General features: G+C 37.4%; 1 protein-coding gene across 1 annotated transcript in view; it reads left to right on the top strand.

The window, feature by feature from the left end:
- The window catches only part of LOC136040883 (R3H domain-containing protein 4-like), a 33,902-nt gene that overhangs the window by 5,460 nt on the left and 9,337 nt on the right, over window positions 1-19,105 (top strand). The window contains exons 2-5 of the mRNA XM_065725290.1: window positions 969-1,192; window positions 5,296-5,408; window positions 11,745-11,981; window positions 15,188-15,329. Of these exons, the coding sequence (XP_065581362.1) occupies window positions 969-1,192; window positions 5,296-5,408; window positions 11,745-11,981; window positions 15,188-15,329 (716 nt within the window). The remainder of the gene's footprint in view (window positions 1-968; window positions 1,193-5,295; window positions 5,409-11,744; window positions 11,982-15,187; window positions 15,330-19,105) is intronic.

Below are 19,105 nucleotides of genomic sequence, written 5' to 3' on the forward strand. Positions count from 1 at the left end.
CATTCAGGTACATGATCAAACACTGATCTGGTCACAAAAAGGCCAGAACGGCCTTTTGTGACTAATTGATATGTATATGATAAAAGGTTTTAAATAAAAATATACCTACCTACCTACTACTTGAGAAGTATTTTAAGTAATAATGAGTGAAAAGAGTTGCAATGTGATTGTGAGGTAGCAGGGGATGATTGGTGTGACCAACAATCATGTTGATATATGCATAATCCTTCTTTCAGTAAACATAGCATGTTGACCTTTCTCCTAAATACATCTATCAAGAGAGAGAACTGTTTTAACTAAGCTATTTGCATAAGTAGTTGCCCCTGCTTCTGGGGCTGCACATCCTAAAAGGATGTTCACATGGGTCTTTAAAAAATTTGAATTATAATGGTTATCTTCATATTTTAATGCTTACTATCTTTGGGGTTGAAGAGGGTGGTTGCACACTTTCAAATTACTTATGGCCCTTTACAAGAGCTCTACAACAAAATTGTGATTGAATGAACCCTTTCCCAATCTTCAACAATTTTGTTGCACAAGACAGACCAGAAAGCGAAAATGGGAAATACATCCTTCTTTATTAATTTGACTTTCTTTTTTCAAGTGTGAAAATCAAAATATGCTATTATAGTTGAAAACTCTTCTATTTTTCATTGCTTTTCCCTTGAAGTCTTATTGTAAAAAAAAGAAAAGAAAAAAGAATCAATTCAACTCAAGTTATAAAAGGCTATGGTAGGAGCTAGAATCAATATTTTCTGATCTTGGAATGCTGAGAAGACTGGATGGATTTTGATGCTTTAGTAATCTAAATAGAGCACCAAAGTACAGTAGGAGGTGGATTTTTTTTTTTTTTTTTTTTTTTTTTTTTTTTTTTTTTTTTTTTTTTTTTTAGTTTAGACTGTCTACTATCAGTCTTCATGGGTTTTGATGCTTTGATAACTTTTTTTTTTTTTTTTTTTTTTTAATAGGATACCTCCACCAATACATCAATCTACTGAAACTATTAACATCAGGTCAAGGGAGTCATCCATAGAATCTGCTGCTAGGTCAGTTTCAGGCCGACAGCCTACAGGATATCAAGTGTTTTTCTCTAGGCCTGGGCAGAAGACAGAAAAACGAATCTTCGAAAGTTACAGTCAGCAAAGTCGTTTCTCCAGGTGTGGAACAAAAAAACAAAGAAGACGAGATAATTGTAAGCTTCTTTTTTGGCCTTGATTGGCTGTAGTCCCTTTACTAAATAAATTGTATTGGTTTGCCTGATGATGTATGCTGCCATGTTTGTATGTGAGTGTCCCCCCCCCCTCATCCACCAGATTGTTCTAAAGAATGCACCCAGAATTAATAAGAAAACTGAAATAAAAATGCAGTCCCTGGTATTTTAGCCCCCCCCTGGGAATTTTTTGACGCCCCATCCCCTTAAAATGGTAAACTGTATGTATATACATTTCCTTGATGTCAGTCCCTGGTATTTTAGCCCCCCCCCCTGGGAATTTTTTGACGCCCCATCCCCTTAAAATGGTAAACTGTATGTATATACATTTCCTTGATGTCTTCAAGAAGGAAGTCTGGTATGAGCTAAAACCCAGGGCTTTTTAGTCTAGACATTATAAAGTCTACAATTTGTTTAGAGAGTTTGTCCTACTGCTTTGGATATGGTGATAAAAATTGCCGTTTTTGTTGCTTCCATTCCTTTTATCCTTCACCAGAGTACTTTATTGTAGTCGTGACTGTGATTCATTGGTTTACCAGATCTAAAAAGGTTTGCATTGTTTTGTTTTATTTCTGTTCGAAGAGAGTTATGATTTGATTTATCATCATGTAATAGTATGTCATGGGTGTTTTAAGGAATAAATAAAATGATAGCCAGAAAACATTTTTATTATTACCTTTCCTGTCATTTTGACAATTATTTTTCAAGTTTTTGATGAAGTCAATTTGTTTAAATAAAATTGAGGTCTTTCATCTATCTGTTACACTACGGGTTACTTTAATTTTCAGTTGTTCTGTCTGTTTTGATGGAGATTGCCTTTTATTCTTCGTTTTGATAACTTTAGGTTGCTTTATCTCACTTTGTCAAGTTAGACTAGATTTTTTATTTTTTTTTTAAGTTATATATTCGTATGTGTTTGCAGAAGAGGGACATAGGACATAGCAATATTAAAAAAAATGTTTCATTTCTGTTTGAAGAGAGTTGTGATTTGATTTATCATCATGTAATAGTATGTCTTGGGCATTTTAAACAAGAAATAAAATGATAGCCAGAAACTATTATTATAGTCACTTAGTGTCACTTACCTTAGTGTCCTTTCCTGTCACTTAGCCAATTATCTTTTAATTTTTGATAAAGTTAATTCACTTAGATAAAATTGAGCTTTTTCATCTATCTGTTACACAACGGATTACTTTGATTTTCAGTTGTTCTGTTTGTTTTAGATGAGAATTATCCTTTTTCTAATCTTTGTTTTGATATCTTTAAGTTGCTTCATCTCACTTCGTCAATTTTGACTTGATGTTCTTTTTCTGATATTTTTTGATCAATTTTAAGTTACATATTCGTAATTCGTATATGGTTCCAGAAGAGGGACATAGGAGGACAAAAACTAGAAAGTTTGAACCTAAAAATGGTGTTTTGTGGTATTTAGTTTTCCCCAAAAAAATCCAATCCCCTTCGAAGGTCTGCCCGTTTGAACTTACCAGGGGGGGGGGTCTTCGTATGATTTGTCTGAAAGACTCCTGTCCCCTCACGTCAATATTTTACCAAAATTCAAGAGAGCATTCAACATTCATTTATTTAAAATAGCTTTTGTAGTATTGACAAAGGCCTTGACTAAATTACGCTATCTCTTACAACGCAGGAAAAAAAAGGAAAAGAAACAAGAGCTAAGAGCTCATATGGCACTTGTGACGAGGTCGCAGGAGCCAAGAGCTCATATGATCTGAGCTCTATAAAAATTCTAAGAATCAATAGATTGATTTAAAAGGAAAATCAGAGGCTTAATGCTGGTCGGGATTTAAAATAAGAGCTCTGAGACACAAGGTCCTTCTAAATATCAAAATTCATAAATATCCCATCACCCACTTGTAAGTTAAAAATATTTATTTTTTCTAATTTTTCCTCTCTCTTCATTTCTCAGATGGTCGAATCGGGGAAAACGACTTTATCAAGTTAATTTGTGCAGGTCCCTGACACCTACCAATTTTCATCGTCCTAGCACGTCCAGAAGCACCAAACTCGCCAAAGCCCTGGATCCCCCTAACTCCCCCAAAGAGAGCGGATCCAGTCCGGTTACGTCAATCATGTATTTGCAACATTTGCTTATTCTACCCACAAAGTTTCATCTTGATCTCTCCACTCTAATCGTTTTCCAAAATTTACCGTTTCCCCCTCCAACTCCCCCCAATGTCACCAGATCTGGTCTGAATTTAAAATAAGAGCTCTGAGACAGTAGTTCCTTCTTAATATCAAGTTTCATTTAGATCCGATGACCCGTTCTTAAGTTGAAAATACCTCAGTTTTTCTAATTTTTCTGAATTAACACCCCCCCAACTTTCCCAAAAAAGAACACTCCAGTTATGTCGATCACGTATCTAGGACTTGTGCTTATTCTTCCCACTAAGTTTCATCCCGATCTCTCCACTCTAAGCGTTTTCCAAGATTTCCTGTTTCCTTCTCCAACTCCCCAATATCACCGGATACGGTCGGGATTAAAAAAAAAGAACTCTGAGACACGAGTTCCTTCTATGTATCAAATTTCATTAAGAGCCGATCACCCGCTCTTAAGTTAAAAATACCTCATTTTTTTCAATTTTTCCTCTCTCTCCAGCTTTCCAGATGGTCGAATCGTAGAAACGACTGTTATCAAGTCAATTTGTGCAGGTCCCTGACACGCCTACCAATTTTCATCGTCTTAGTACGTCTAGAAGCACCGAGCTCGCCAAAGCACCGGACCCCCCTTCCCAACTCCCCCAAAGAGAGCGGATCCGTTCCAAGCGTTTCCAAGATTTCTGTTTCCCCCCTCCAACCCCCTCTGTCCTCAGATTCGATTCGAATTAAAAATGGGGCATCTGAGACATAAGATTTTTTTTATATATTAAGTTTCATTAAGATCCGATCACCGATTTGTTAAGATCTGATCACCACTTTGTAAGTTATAAATAACACATTTTTTCGAATTACTCCCCCCCCCAACTCCCCCAAAAAGCTCGAATCCGGTCCGGTTATGTCAGTCATGTGTCTTGGACTTGTGCTTATTCTTCCCACCAAGTTTCATCCTTATCTCTCCAGTCTAAGTGTTTTCCAAGATTTTCGGTCCCCCACAAACTCCCCCCAATGACACTGGATCCTGTCGCGATTTAAAATAAAACATCTGAGTTACGAGATCCTTCTAAATATGAAATTTCATTAAGACCCAATCACTCCTTTGTAAGTTAAAAATACCTCATTTTTTCTAATTTTTCAGAATTAACCCCCCCAACTCCCCCAAAGAGAGTGGATTCGTTCTGGTTGTGTCAATCATGTGTATAGGATTTGTGCTTATATTTCCCACCAAGTTTCATCCCGATCCCTTCACTCTAAGCGTTTTCCAAGATTTTAGGTTTCCCCCTCCAACTCCCCCAATCACCGAATCCAGTCGGGATTTAAAATAAGTACTCTTAGACACGATATGCTTCTAAATGTCAAATATCATTAGGATCCGATCGCTCGTTCGTAAGTTAAAAATACCTCATTTTTTCTAGTTTTTCTGAATTAACCGTCCCCCATCCCCCCCACATGGTCCAATCGGGGAAACGACTACTTCTAATTTAATCTGGTCTGGTCTCTGATACGCCTGCCAAATTTCATCGTCCTAGCTTATCTAGAAGTGCTTATACTAGCAAAACCAGGACAGACAGACAGACAGACAGACCGACAGATTCCAAGTGCCATAAAAACTAAGCATGACTAATAACGTTTGTATAAATGACCCTAGTAGCTATATGCACCTATGCAAATTTATAGTTTCTCCCTCTTGCCCTGAAAAAGAAATGCACTTATAATTTTTAGTGCTACTGTTTGATCAATTTCTTCTAATAAATTTCTTCGTATATATTTTGTTTCAATGTTCTAATTTGCTTTTTCACCATTGAATAAGACATTACTACCTTCCTCTTTTCAACTTTTTCTTGGACAACTTCTTAAAAGATGTTCAATATGCATACTGTGTAGGCTACATAGGCAGTATAGATGTTGCTTTTTATAGTGTCTTAATTCCTCTTTGCAAATGAGAGTAAACAGGTGATGTTTTCCTTTTTTAGTCCATTCCCTGCTTGCCCTACGTGAAGAAGGTGATGAGCTCACCACTCAAGATATTATACCTAATTCCCAGTCCGTCTTTGCTCTTCTACTTCAGGATCCGGCTAAAATGGAGGTAAGTTTTGTTTCTCATAATACTTATGCTACCCTCTTAGGCTGTCAGCCTTTTACTCCCTTTACAGACAAAGGGAAATTCAGTTATTCTTATTCTTCTGTAGAGAAGTAGTTCCTTGCTGAATAATATTAATCTAATCACTTTATATGCTGACAGAAAGAGAATTTATCTTGGGGTATTGCGACGTCTTTGGGATGACTAAAAAACAATGAAGAAGCAAGTATTAAAAGTAGTAGTAATTGTTTACAAACCATAATATTGCCTATACTCACATAGATGGATGGGGGCTTTGGGGTTGGAACACCTAAACCTTTAGAGAAGAGGGCTAATTCTTCAAAAGTGTATGTTCAGGCTTATATTTTCAAGATTTCCTGGTGGTGGGGGGGGGGTACATGATCACAAAAAACTGTACATAAAAATGCACATATACAAAATTTACTTACAAATAGTTTACTTCAGGTAGATCCATTATATCTAGTAGTAATACTTTACTTTATCAGTGAAAAGTTGAAATTTTAGTCTATAGGTCAAATACTTCAGGTTTTTTACCATCTGTCTATTCTAAACAGAAGGAGGTCGAAACCGTAATTGGAGGGTTTCAAATAATTGAAATCCCTCTATGTGCCACAGTATTTGAAACTGCCATTACGAATAAGAGATTAAAAGGCCGTTAAAATTTTCAATTTGATTTTTAGGTGTCTAGTGGTAGAAGTGTATTACTTTGTTCATTGGATTAAGAATGTCACATTCCATTCCAATCACCCACTGATTCACGTCAGGAAAAACAAAGGGGTCAATAGTGACAACCATAAAGCCTGTAACCGTAAGGAAAGAAGGAGAAGTAAAAAAAAAACGAACTCAAACAAGAAATTCCAGTGTTAAATTGAAATTCCCAGTTCCTGCTTGGTCTACTGCTCCCACTTTCACCCATAAAGTTTATGGGACGCGATCCCAAACTTGAGTCCAAAGTTCAGACGTGAAGTCATCTTTGTCATAACGTTGTCTATGATGACATTGAAGAGCACTGGGGCCATTGCAAATCCTTGACGCACCCCTGTCGTGATTTGAAAGAATAAGCTGTGCCGGCCATTGACTTGAACATAGTTCTCTGTGCCATGGTGTCAAGCTTTGAAGAGTCTCCAGTATTTCTTGGAGTGGCCAGTCGATGCTAAAATCTTCCAAAGTGCTTCTCTGTCCACTGATTCGAACGCAGCACGGAAGTCATTATTGTACGGAAGTTTTATTGTACGTCTAATTGTGAAAATCTGCTCTATGGTGGAAAGGTCCAACATAAAAGCAGCTTGCTCCGGTCGCCGAATTCCACGAACTATGTTCCGACAACGGGCCAGCAGGACCATTGAGAAAAGTTGTCTTTGGACTGACAGCAGAGTTATCCCACGTAATAGTCATTTCTAGAGCCTTTCCTTTTCCATAAGAGGATGATGACACCTTTCCGCCAATCTTCAGGAATTATCTCAGTTTGCCAAACTGTGGAGAGCATTATCGGACCAGAATATTTCAATTTCATTCAATTTCATCAAAATCATCAGTTCATTCAATTTCATCAGCTTTCCTTGGAACAAACTGAGTTTGGTCTCAATAAATGAGACTTTGGTACTCCTTTAAGTCTCCGATAAGTGACCATGTCCCCAAGGAGTCTTGTCCTCCGTCTTTGCTCTTTAACCTCCAGCGTTCTTTTTTTTTTTTTTTTTTTTTGTTTGCCAAGATTTCTTTGGAAAACCTCTCCTGCCAAGCACCAATTGTGCTGCTTCGCTCGTGTGCGATTTAAAATACTCCCAGGCGTCTTCACTGCTGCTAAGTGTGCCAAGGAGCTCGAAGCGATTTGATACCTCAAAACTATGTTTTTGGCGAGTGTTTGGCTCCTGGAGTTTACCAATATATGTAGTAACTGGCCTTCTTTCTGATCGTTGTGCATGAAGATGGAGATGGACTTCAGTAGACACAAGTCTGTGGTCTGTGTTTTAGAGCTCTGCTGATCTGTAAGTTCTGCAGATCTTCAGCGATGATATTCAGCGTTTCGACATACTGACGTAGTCAATCATTTTCTTTGTGCAGCCGTCATTACTAAACCAAGTGTGCTAGTGGATGGTTTTTGTTTTGAAAGTAGATGTTTGCGATGACAAGGTCATGGAATCATCATAGTTCAAGTAGGCGAAGGCCATTGTCGTTTAGTGGGTCGGGAGAAACAGGGCCAATTGTGCCACATACATACACTTTTATCATCACGCACTGTTGCGTTGAAGGCACCAAGAAGTACAGTAGAACTTCTCCTTGATTGTGTCGTTGGAATCGTTGGTCAGGGTATAGCATACGACAAGAATCATTTTACCATGTTTGTGTGAAAAACGGGCCTTTATTAGTCTGTCTGATACAGCTTCGTACAAGAGTAATGCCTTTCTTGCGAGGCTATTTAGCGGATAGCCGACGCTATTCCTTCTCGTAGTTCCTCCAGACCAGAGCAACGAGTGATTGTTATATATTTTCTCTTCTCCACTTCCGGTGAGACGGGTTTCCGTGAGACCAGCAATCGCCGCTTTATTCTTATGAAGCTCTACGAAGAGTAGGTTCTTTGATGCGGGTGCATTGAAAGTCACAACATTCCACATGGCTATCCGAAGCCCCCTTTGGTCCCAAAGATTTAGTATGTCAGTCTTTTTGATGTCGTAAGCATGTCCCTTGACGCGCGGTGGTCAAGATCTTAAAAGGAAGTCCGGATCCGCGGCTATTGTGTCACTTTTCGTTACAATTTCTATCAGGGGGAGGGTTGCTCGCCCAACTGACTCTAGGCCTGGAATTTGATTAGATCTAGATTAAACTTAGATACTAAGAACCCTCGGGCGGGCTCCACCCGATCGGAGTGTTTAGTTTGAGGAAACCCCGTATCCAGAGGCACATGTCAGCAGATAGAGTCTGTATCATTCTGGACGAACTCCATTGTGTTATACGGAGAGCTATTAAAAAGAGCTACGTTAAAACTTAAACCAGACAGGGATCGTCATATATATAGATTAGTGCTGCTTCATAAACGCACCGCTTTTATCGCAAAGGTTTAGCTAATTATTTGCTGAGAGTACAAATAAAATTTGTTATATGTTGACGCTTTAACGTAAAACTATTAATTCATACTTTTTAATTCCGGATCTAACGTATGGTTTTTTGAAGAGAATAATTAGCATCTATAACATGATCAAATTTTAGCGTAAACCCCCCTAATGTCTCCTTATATGAAACAGTTTCTGATAACGAACTAATAGAAGTTACTAGGTGAACCGCTTAAGGCCCTCATATCTACTAGTTTGTTGTACCGAACTGTCGGGGGGTTGCGATAAGTGAGGCTGCTGCCCTTCTAAAAGCTGTTCTGTTTATGCTGAAGTTTAGTTTATGAAGTATCAAGAGCATAATTAACTAGCATTCATATGTTGACACTTTAGCCTAAATTTATCAGGCCCCCTCACTTCACACAGTTGATGGAAAATGTGTTTTTTATGTGAAAATCTAAAAGTGAGGTTTATACTGGTATAATTCCTGGAAGTCGGCAGCCTATTGAAAGTTTCAACAACTCGCTGTCTTGTTCATTTAATCCGTACAATTCTGAGAAACCTTGAAAAACCTAATGGTTCTTTTAATCTTATTTCTGTGGACTTGCACAAAGGTTTTGATTTAGTTTAGCCGCAACATCTTAATTGCAACATTCCTGAATTATTTCCAAAATGTTGACATTCTGGTAAAAAGTGTAGCGTCCCTCTTTTCTGATAGGAAGCAAGTGAACAAATGCAAAATGTTTATTCTTATCTCTTGCCTATTTACTGTGGTATTCCCAAGGGTACCTATTTTAGGCCACTGATTATTCTAATAGTGGTTAACAGCCCTAGCCACGTTTTTTTGGGTGTTGCCTGTTCTAGAAGTTTGCAATAAGAGTATCAAAAGTAACCCCAGCTCAAAGCATTCGAAGCTGTTGCTTAGGAAGCCATTCGGACAGAAATCATGAGTTCTAGTGCCCAATTTAAGAGCCAAACGGGACAGAAGAGTAACAAGGGCTTCTATGTCACATTTTGTCTCTAGGGCCCATCAAAGCCGTGTATGGTGTTATGACAAATTTTCAGGATAGCCATTTTTATCAGAAAGGTCGAAGTATAAAAATGTGTCTCTGAAGTTAGTGTGATCAGGGTTGCCAACTTTTTGGTCAGTGAATGCGTCCCTTGAACGTAAAAAAATGTGGTGTTTTGTAGCTGAAATACGTCAATCTTGACATCTCAATACTAGGGGTTATTTTTCTTGCCATTTGTATTATTGACCAAATGACACTTTGTTAGCCTGTTTCAAAGTGGCTTGTTAACATCAAGTATAATGAGAACGAAAAAAAATCCTTGTAAAACATTCACACAAAATGACTTTAGTGTGAAAGCAGGAAACTCGTATAAGCAAATAAATCGCTTACTTTGCGGAAAATCATTTACCTACTATATTTCTGACAAAACCTGGATGCTTAAAAATACCGAAAAGCATTACTTTGGTGAAAAGTGACATTTTTTTTACAAAAATATATATAGTGTCAAGTTGGGAAATGTTTCGTTTTATGTCATAAATTTACAAAATATGTCCTTCTTTGCCCTTTTATGTCCCAAATTTCTAAAATATGTCACTTTTTTGCCCTTTTTTGTCATTGTGTCCCGGCACACAAGAATGTGTCCTTTTGACATAAAGGTGTGCAGTTGACAACGCGGAGCGTGACCCATGTCGGGTTAAGGGCCCAGAGCTATGAAGTGTATATCATTTATTCTATGCAACATAAGAGGAGTGATAAATAAAACTTTGAAAAAGGAAAGACTTATTATGTTTTGTTAAATTCAGAATCTTAAGGATATTCTGGTCAGGAATATCTTAATTTCTTTAAAAAGGTATTTAGGGGGAAAAGGACCCCACCTTCTGAAAATGACTAAATTCAGTTGAAAAAGTGTATCAGTGCATAACATTAAAAAATGTAAGAATGTTATACCTTGTTGGAATCTGGAGCACACGCATATTTTATTTGGAACAATTTTAAGATCCGAATGCAATAATCTAGGCCCAGGGAGTAATTGATAAGCTTTAGGAAAAAGTTGTTAGAAAAATATTGCAAGAGTGCTTTTTCGAACAGAATTGCTAGTTATAATATCCTTGTTGTGAGTTTGGAATGATTGAAGGGTAACAAGGCCCCTTTCTTGCCTTTTTGGCCCGGGCTACCGTTGTGGCAAAACATGATACGAGACTGACTGTCAGAATAATTGCTTCAATGAAAAACATTGAAATATATAAAAGTTAATTTTCTAGATGAAAGCTCCGCAAAATATCCCGAATATTATATTAAACACGAAAGAAAATTAAGTTAAGAAGATACGGTACCTGAATTTTGCGAGCCTCAGTGTTGACTGGCCGTGACAAAGAAAAAGGGGTTATTAGCGAATGCTCCCAAGGGACTAGCCATCGTCGAGAACTATTGAGAATCTGTGGCTTGACAATGAAATTTGATTGAAAAGACAATGGAATTTTGTGCCCCTTTTGTTGGCAGGTATGTCAATCAAAGCAGATAGCACCACAGGGGACTCCGAAATTGCCCAAATCGTGTTTTCTTTTGGCTGATTTTTAGTGTTTTTTTTAGCAAATATGTTAAAACATTTCTAGGAACTAATTCTTGCCTAAACTTAAAAAGAAAATTCTGTTCTGTTTAATTAAAGAAAAAAAAATTACACTTCCTGATGATAGGTTTCGATAAAACGGAATATCTCTATTTTCGGCACAATACGGGAGAAGTTGAGTGTTTTTCTTAAGATTTCCGGGTAAGTATGTGTAGGATTTTAGTTTTCTGTTGTTTATTTGGAACTCTTATCCAAGCACTACAATTTATGGCAATCATTTCTGAATACTTTGACCAAACAAACTAAGAAAGTTTATATTGGACTAGATCGGGTGTTCTGTTAAGGTACCTTATCCGCTTAAAAAAGCATGTTTAATCTGTTAAAAGTAAAGAGCGACATTAAAACAAAAACGAGCAGAAACTATCCAGAAAATGAGGGTTTTTTCCGCCTCCCTCACCTGATTGATTCCCTTTGATCTACATATATTTCAGCAAAGACTTAAAGTAAATATTTAGGAAGAGTAAGAGTGACTATTGAATAAAGAAATTAGAAAATTTGACTTTTTCCAGTTAGGTTATTAATTGCGTTTTTATTCCGAAAAGGCCATTTCAAAGCTTTGAAACTGCAAAAAATATGAAGCTTTTATATATGGCGAATGTACTCGTGAAAATATAATTATTTATTACTAAATTTTTATTAGGCCTGGAATGTGTTCTTAGCCTGTTCCGAAGAAGAGCAAGATGAAATCTTAGCTTCACAGTCATTGTGGGTGGATGGTTTAGACCAACCTAGCACAATCCATCAAGAAGAAAGCTATCAAACTAAATTCGAATTTGAAGATAAGAGACTTTTACATCCTGGCTACACGTCTATGGAAGCGTTTGACAGATTAAGTGGGAAATTGAAAACTGTTTTGAAAAGGAAAAAACTTCCCTTGGTAAGATAAGAAGGCTGATTTATAATGGTTGAAAGCTCACTTGGTTAACGGCTCACTAATTCTCAGACATGTAGGGGGGGGGGGGGGTAAGGATAGTCTGAACTTGCTCTTTTGACTTTTTAAATGTTCTCCTGTCTATTGGTGTTTTGACTAGTTACCCCCCCCCCCTAGTCACTCCCCTTCAAAACAAATTATCATATTTTTGTTTACTCAAAGGTATTATGTTGGCATTTAATAATTAATTCAGGGGCATGACTCCAATAGTTTGATGGCTCAAGTTTTAAAACGTTCGTAAATATTTTCACATTTTCGAATAGGCCAAATATATTTTCTTATATTTTAGGTATATTTCCGTCATCTCATTGTTGCTGACACTTCCTAGCAAGAATTTTGTGTTCCTTTGGATGAACGTAAATAATCACCACAGATATTTGTTGCTTAAAATTCTTAGAAATATATAGCGCAAAAAAATCTGAATGCTGAAGTTTGGTAGTTCGGGCGCCCACCTAAGCTCGGTTTGAGACCTGTCCCTAACTCCAACTGCTAGTCCTAGGACAGGTTTGAATTATGAGAGGTTGTTTTTTCTTCCTGGAATAGGGACTTAATTATAAGTTACAGTTGCTAATATCCTTATTCAAGTCTCAAAGGGTGTGCTAAACGGCTGACTAGGCTCGCGTATAGAACGTCTTTATGTGTGAAACTTTCTGTGGTCATCAAGGAACAGAAGTGTCGAAAAACCAATAATTTTTCATTTGGTAGCCATAAATGGGAGATTGTGAACTCCAAGTCGTCTTAGCTAGCCAGAAAAGTTCAGTGTAACAGTATGAAATTGAAAAAAATAGTTATTCTGGACTGTTCCCAGTTAAAAATAACAACGGGGCCTCAGTTAATGATAAGGAGTGTGAAAGGGAGGTGGGCAATAAATTTTGACAATATCTTAAATCATGTCAAAATTGTATGAAATGATATTAAAAAAAGAACGAAATTTTTTTTGAGAATTTGGCAGTGAAGGAAGATTTATTGTATGCGGAGGAGTTAGAGACAGCACTGGAGCGACTAAAAAATAATAAGGCCTCGAGTGCTGATAGCGTTGTAAATGTTTCTGAAAATATGTTAGTTGTAAAGTTAGAGACAAATTATTCAAGATTGTGAAGATGATTTCGGAAAAGGGGGAATTGCCTAGTTATTTTAGAAAAAAGTACAATTAAACGCTTTGTAAGAAAGGTGATAAGAGTAAGTGGGGAAACTACAGAGTCGTTAGCTTGATTGCTGTAGGAAGCAATTAACTTAGCATGGTGATACTTATCAAACTAGGGATTCTGCAAATAAAGTCTTAAGAGAAGAACAGCGGGGGAGATATAGGAAGGGGAAAGGTTGCGTCAACCAAATTTTTCTTCTTAAATTATTAATTGAAAAGTGTCTGAAACAACAGACCCCTGTTGTCCTCAGTTTTATAGATTTTGAACAGGCATTTTGTGCAACTGATAAAAAAGCTTTAGTGAACGTCCAATCCTTGCATGATGTACCAGATTAGTACATAAAGGTGATTAGGGCTGTGTGCAAGAATAATATTGCTGCGGTTGTTGTAGGTTGTCAGGCTGTTCGCTGGCTCGTTTCGGAATCAGGAGGTTACGATGGGTTTTGTCCTGACCCCGCTTATATGGATTATTTTGATGGGCTTTATCCTAAGGAGCGCGGGAGAGGCCATGAAAGAACATGGTATTATTTGAGAAGGTAGCACTTTCCTAGACTTGGATTATGCAGATCATTTGGGTGACCTTGACACAGAATTTTAGCTATATGAATGAAATTTTAGATTAGCGCGAAGGAGTAATGTTAGGCACCGTGGAAAACGTTCGAGTAGATATCTTCACTTTTCTCGGTCGTATTAATAGTGAAGATGGCGGATGCAGTCAAGTTGTGAAAAGTGGAATAGCCTATGCATAAGTTTTTTTTCATACGCCTACGAACTAAGATTAGAATATCAGAAGCTACAGTAATGACAGTGGTCAAGTATGTCACTGTAACATAAGTGCTTCTAAAGGCTGAGGAAGATTTGTTATATGTTTCGTAGGTGAATCGTCTGAGGATAGTTCAGGTACTGGTTTGACTGACTGTATACTCAACATTAGGCTGCATAAAAATTAGTTCGATGCCACTTTATAGGGCTATAATGAAAGAAAGCTCAGAAATTTCTCTGAAGAGTTGTGAGAGGTTGTCAAGATCGCGCTTGTTGGCCATCCATCTGAGGCCAAACGAAAAACAGGTTGTCCCCAAATGGGTTTGGGAAGTGTTCTTATGAAACGATTTTAAGGAAATAGGAACGTTATGGGAGATCAAAGAGTGAAGCTTTGAATAGATTGGGATGGAGGAGAAGCGTTCGTGGCTGTGTTGGCCTCGGGGGGCTTAGAGTTGCAGTAAGCTGTTAGTGGTAGTTGTAGCAGTAATTCAAAACAGAAACAACTTCTGCCCATGCACTATCAGCAGTTTTTTTTTCGAAATTGCGTCTTAAAAGTAGAAATCACAAAACAAGGAATACATCATGCGACAGAATAGATGAAGTAATAATTTTGGCTGCAAAAAATTTTACACCATTTCTTGCTGCAGCAATGTTAATGAAATTTTTTGGTTGTTTTCTCAAAGACATGGACAGGCGTTCGCCACTAGCTTAGTGCCAAGACTTAGTGGGAATAGTGCTAATTGATTGGATTTTTTTTTATTAGTTTGTTGATGGCAATGAATTACTACTACTACTAGCACCTCATTGAAGCACCAAGCCATCAGAAGTGCTAAGCAGCGGTGTATTTATGGTCAAATAGCAAGGCAACATAGCCGCCTTCATCCTAAATTGTCCTTCATCCTAAGCTGTTCAAAATTTCGCTTTTTACTCCCTCCCACGAATTTCAATTTTTACCATGTAATTCACGGACAATATATTATGTAGACTACCATTTAGGAAGAAATGTTGGCTCCGCTGTTGAAATCTCCCCTCCCTACACCACTCAAAAAGCATCCTATCTTTTGCGTTGGTGAATTTTATACTGTTCTTTCTTTTAGGTTCTTTCTTTTCTTTTGTTATGCGAAAGTAATTTGATCACATCATCTATTTTCACCCTAATTCCTACGAATTTTTTCCCCTTTACATTATCTACCCCTTTAGAATATTACAAAGTAAGGTAAATGCGTTTATTCGAATTTATTTTCAGGGGGTACTTTTTTATTTGGAAGAGGAAATCTCGGATTTTTTCACGAATAATCCCCGCGGTGTTATCACGTTGGAAATCCCGAGCAGTTTTGACCGCCTTCTTCTGCATGCTGTGAGCGAATACCATCTTCTCTCGTCAACAAGTGAGTATTCTCAATGATCTCAGTTGAATTCGATTTACCTTTTGACCTTTTCATCCCCAAGTTCAAATGGCTCATCTTAACATTTTCATAATATACACGAGAACGGATATAAGTTTTAAAGGTCTTTCCTAGGTCTTTTTCACTTTGACAGGCCTCGGTCTCGGTTTGGCCTTAGGCTAAACCTCCCATTCTTCACCTGTTTCTACTATAATTTACTATAGTTATTCCGACCTTTAAAACTTGTAAGCATTTGGCTCCCCCTTTTTTACTATTTTCGTTTTAACCCACTACAGCTCACCATGATTGCTGAACATGGTAATTATAATAACTATTAATACGTGCATAACAATTGGAAACAAAACCACAAGCTCGCTTTTAAATTGTAAGTAATGAAGGATTCACCCTTGTTTTTCTGCTAGTCTGTTGGACCGTGTTGAATAAAATTTAAAAGATACCACAACCGTTCAATCCGCGTAGTCATTGTGACGTCACTTACTATGGTAGCATAATTCCTGAAGTGAAAGGTTGGCACATTCCTAATATGTCAAATTGTCAAAAAATCCTGCAGATTAAATGTATCATACTGCACAAAACTAGTGAGAGTATGCGTTACTCCTATAGTTTGAATTTGATGAGCGACCTTATGGTTGCGTAGCTATCTCGGGAACGGTTCTTTTACAACTTCGAATAAAACATCGATAGAAACTGCTGTGTTTAGCTGATGTGGCATAATTTTGGTTGCTTCAGGATGAGCCAAATTCAGGTTTTTTCTGCATACTTAGGGGCTTTTATTGAATCCCCTTTAGGCATTGAGGAATTAAGTGTTTTTTTTTGTTTTTTTTTTCTGAGGATGAATCGTCCAAAGCTAACAAATTACTAGTACTGAATTAACTTAGAGTAGATTGAATAAAACAAACTATCTGAATCGTCATAAACATATTTTGTATCTTGTACGAAAAATTTTGTTACTTTTTTGGAAGGAAAGCATAAGGAAAATTAAAATTTATTTAGTTTATTCGGGCCTCAGCAATCCAGGTTAATCAAAATTAGACCACTAAACATAAGACAGATGTAGCGTTTTCTCCCAGTGTTTTAAAAGTCTATACGTGTGAACGATAAGCTGACGTTTTCACAGAAAAGATAATGTTTTCTTTTCTAATTTTCATTTTACAAACTATCTTATAATTTGTAAAAAAATGGACACTCAATGAAGAAGTTTCACCTGGCCAAACCTTTCAGTAGATTGAAATAAGATTGATTGCACGTCGTCCAACCTTTTTAGTAAGTAACCCCATAAATCTTATATTGAAATTATTCCAACGAAATGAGGCAAACGTAAATAAGCAAGAGTAAAAAAGGCCTAAAACGAGTGTTAATGTTAGTTCACAAGCTTCTGTCCAGCTTTTAAATACACAAAATTATGTTATTCCTCTGTGAGCTAGAGGTTCTGATTTGTTTTAAGTTGTGTCAACCAGTGCCGTTCTCCCCTTTTTTATGAAACAAACGAGGCATATTGCAAATACAAAGCCTTGCAGATGCGAGTGGACTGGGTAGACTCTTAGGAGGAATGTAACTCATTTTTGGGAAAAAATTTCAGGCACTTCCTTGGATTTTGTGACCCAACAAAAATAAATTATCATGTGTATCAAAGGATTATGTTCATCCTCTAGTAGCTACGACAAATATACAGAGATACATACAAAAGATGTTTTTCTAGAGGCCAGTGTGGAAATAGAAGCAATTTATATATTGTTGGGAGATTTATTCTTGCGTGAGAAAATACAACAACAATTCCTTTAAATATCATGTTTTGTATTAACTTGTAGAAAAACTGGTTTCAAGGTCATTTGTTAGTTGCACATTATTATTCAACTGAGTGAAAAACTCTAGGCGGAACACCTTCTCGCCCTCTTTGCATTTGGCTTCCTTACTTTTGAATTTTGGATCTCAGAAACATAGATGCCGTTCCTTAATTCCCCAATGTTAATAGACTTCTGCTATATTACCCTATCTCTGCAATAAGTTTTATGTTCCCTTTGCAAGTTTAGGAATGTTATTTTCTACTGTTTTATAGCTTTGATGTTTTAACTTAAAACGAAAACGATTCAGCTTTATCCATCTTACGAATTATTTTTTTTTTTCAATTTATATTAAAAAAATATGTGTAAAGATCTCACCTTAGTCCCTCTTTCGGTGGGACTATCAATTTTAAAATCCATCATGTTTTGGGGTCAGTAATGGTTTTAGGCCTCATAAAGTGGGGGAGGGCAAGGTAAAATAATTTTTTAGCTAATTAAATACCTTAATAAAAGTGTAAAAATATAAAATGAAAGGAATTGAATACCCAAAAAACATAGGGGAGTGGTGGGGAGCTACTCCCTGTCTAGGCCTAAAATCGCCACTATTTTTGGTTATCAGTGGCAACGCTATGGCGTCACCTATAGTAAAGGCCATTTGGCTCCAGTGTTTTGTTATTTATTCGTTTTTTTCCTCCAGAGGCGCTTCATGGAAGTGGTCGTCGTATAAATCAGAGGGGGCTCATTTGATTGGAAATCAGAAGTACCAGTGCCCTTTTAAGTGTCAAAAGTGATTGGAGGGCAACTAGCACTACCCCACGCCCCTTTTTCCTGAAATACGTCCAATAAAATTTTGAGATAGCTATTTTGTTAAAAATAGTTCAAAGATCATATAAAACAAAATTTGAGGTCAACACAACCCTCAGGGCCCGAAGGCAGGCGTTGTAAACTATGCCCCGGAGGCACATAAGGCTTTTATGGAAGGGATGGTAGTATAAACTTTGGAGGAGGCTGATTCGATTGTAAATCGGAATTTCTAGTGCCCTTTTTAAGAGTCAAAAGTGATCGGAGGGCAACTAGCCCCTTCTCCCCCCCAAGGCCCCTTTTTCCCCAAATGCATCTTATCAAACTTTTGAGATAGCCATTTTGTTCAAAATATTTTAAAGATCAAATAACAAAAACTCAGGTGTCAACACAGCCCCCCAGAACCCAGGGAAATGTTGAAAGTTATACCCCTGGGGCAGATAAGTTCTTTTTGTAAGTGTTGATCGTATAAACATGAGAGATGGCTCATTTGACTTGAAATTTCTATTTACCTTTTTAAGAGTCTTCAAAAGTGATCGGTGGGCATGTTCCCCCTCCCCCACCCTCTTTCCCAATTGTATCCGATCAAAATTTTGAGATAGCCATTTTGTATGAAATATTCCAACGATCAAATGACAAAACTCCGGTGTCCACATATCCCCCCTAAAACCGGGGGAAGGGTTGTAACTTATTGCCCGGGGGATTGAAAGTTTTTACAGAAAAGATGGTCGTATAAACTTCGGAGGGGACTCAAATGATTAGAAATTGAATTCTCTTTTTAAGCGTCAAAAGTGATCCGATGACAACTAGACTCCTCCCACCAACCCCAAGGCCATAAGGCTCCAATTTTTTTTCCAGGGACACTTCATATGCAAAGGGGTGGTGTTATAAACTTCGGAGGGGGCTCAATTAGTTGGAAATGGGAATTTCTAGTGCCATTTTTAAGAATCGAACGTGGTTGGAGGGTATCACCCCCCTCCCCTTTCCACGCCCTCTTTTCCCCAAACGCATCGAATCAAAATTTTGAGATGGCCATTATGTCCGAAATAGTCAAGAGGTGAAGTAATTAAAATAATTATTCCTCGGGAGTTGACAAAACCTCCCACTGCCCCCACAACTCTAAGTTATGTAAACTGCCCATTGTTCGTATACAATGTTTTTATCGAAGGGGTAATC

This window comes from Artemia franciscana, chromosome 21, assembly GCF_032884065.1.
Source record: "Artemia franciscana chromosome 21, ASM3288406v1, whole genome shotgun sequence".
In the NCBI taxonomy this organism is placed as follows: Eukaryota; Metazoa; Arthropoda; class Branchiopoda; order Anostraca; family Artemiidae; genus Artemia; species Artemia franciscana.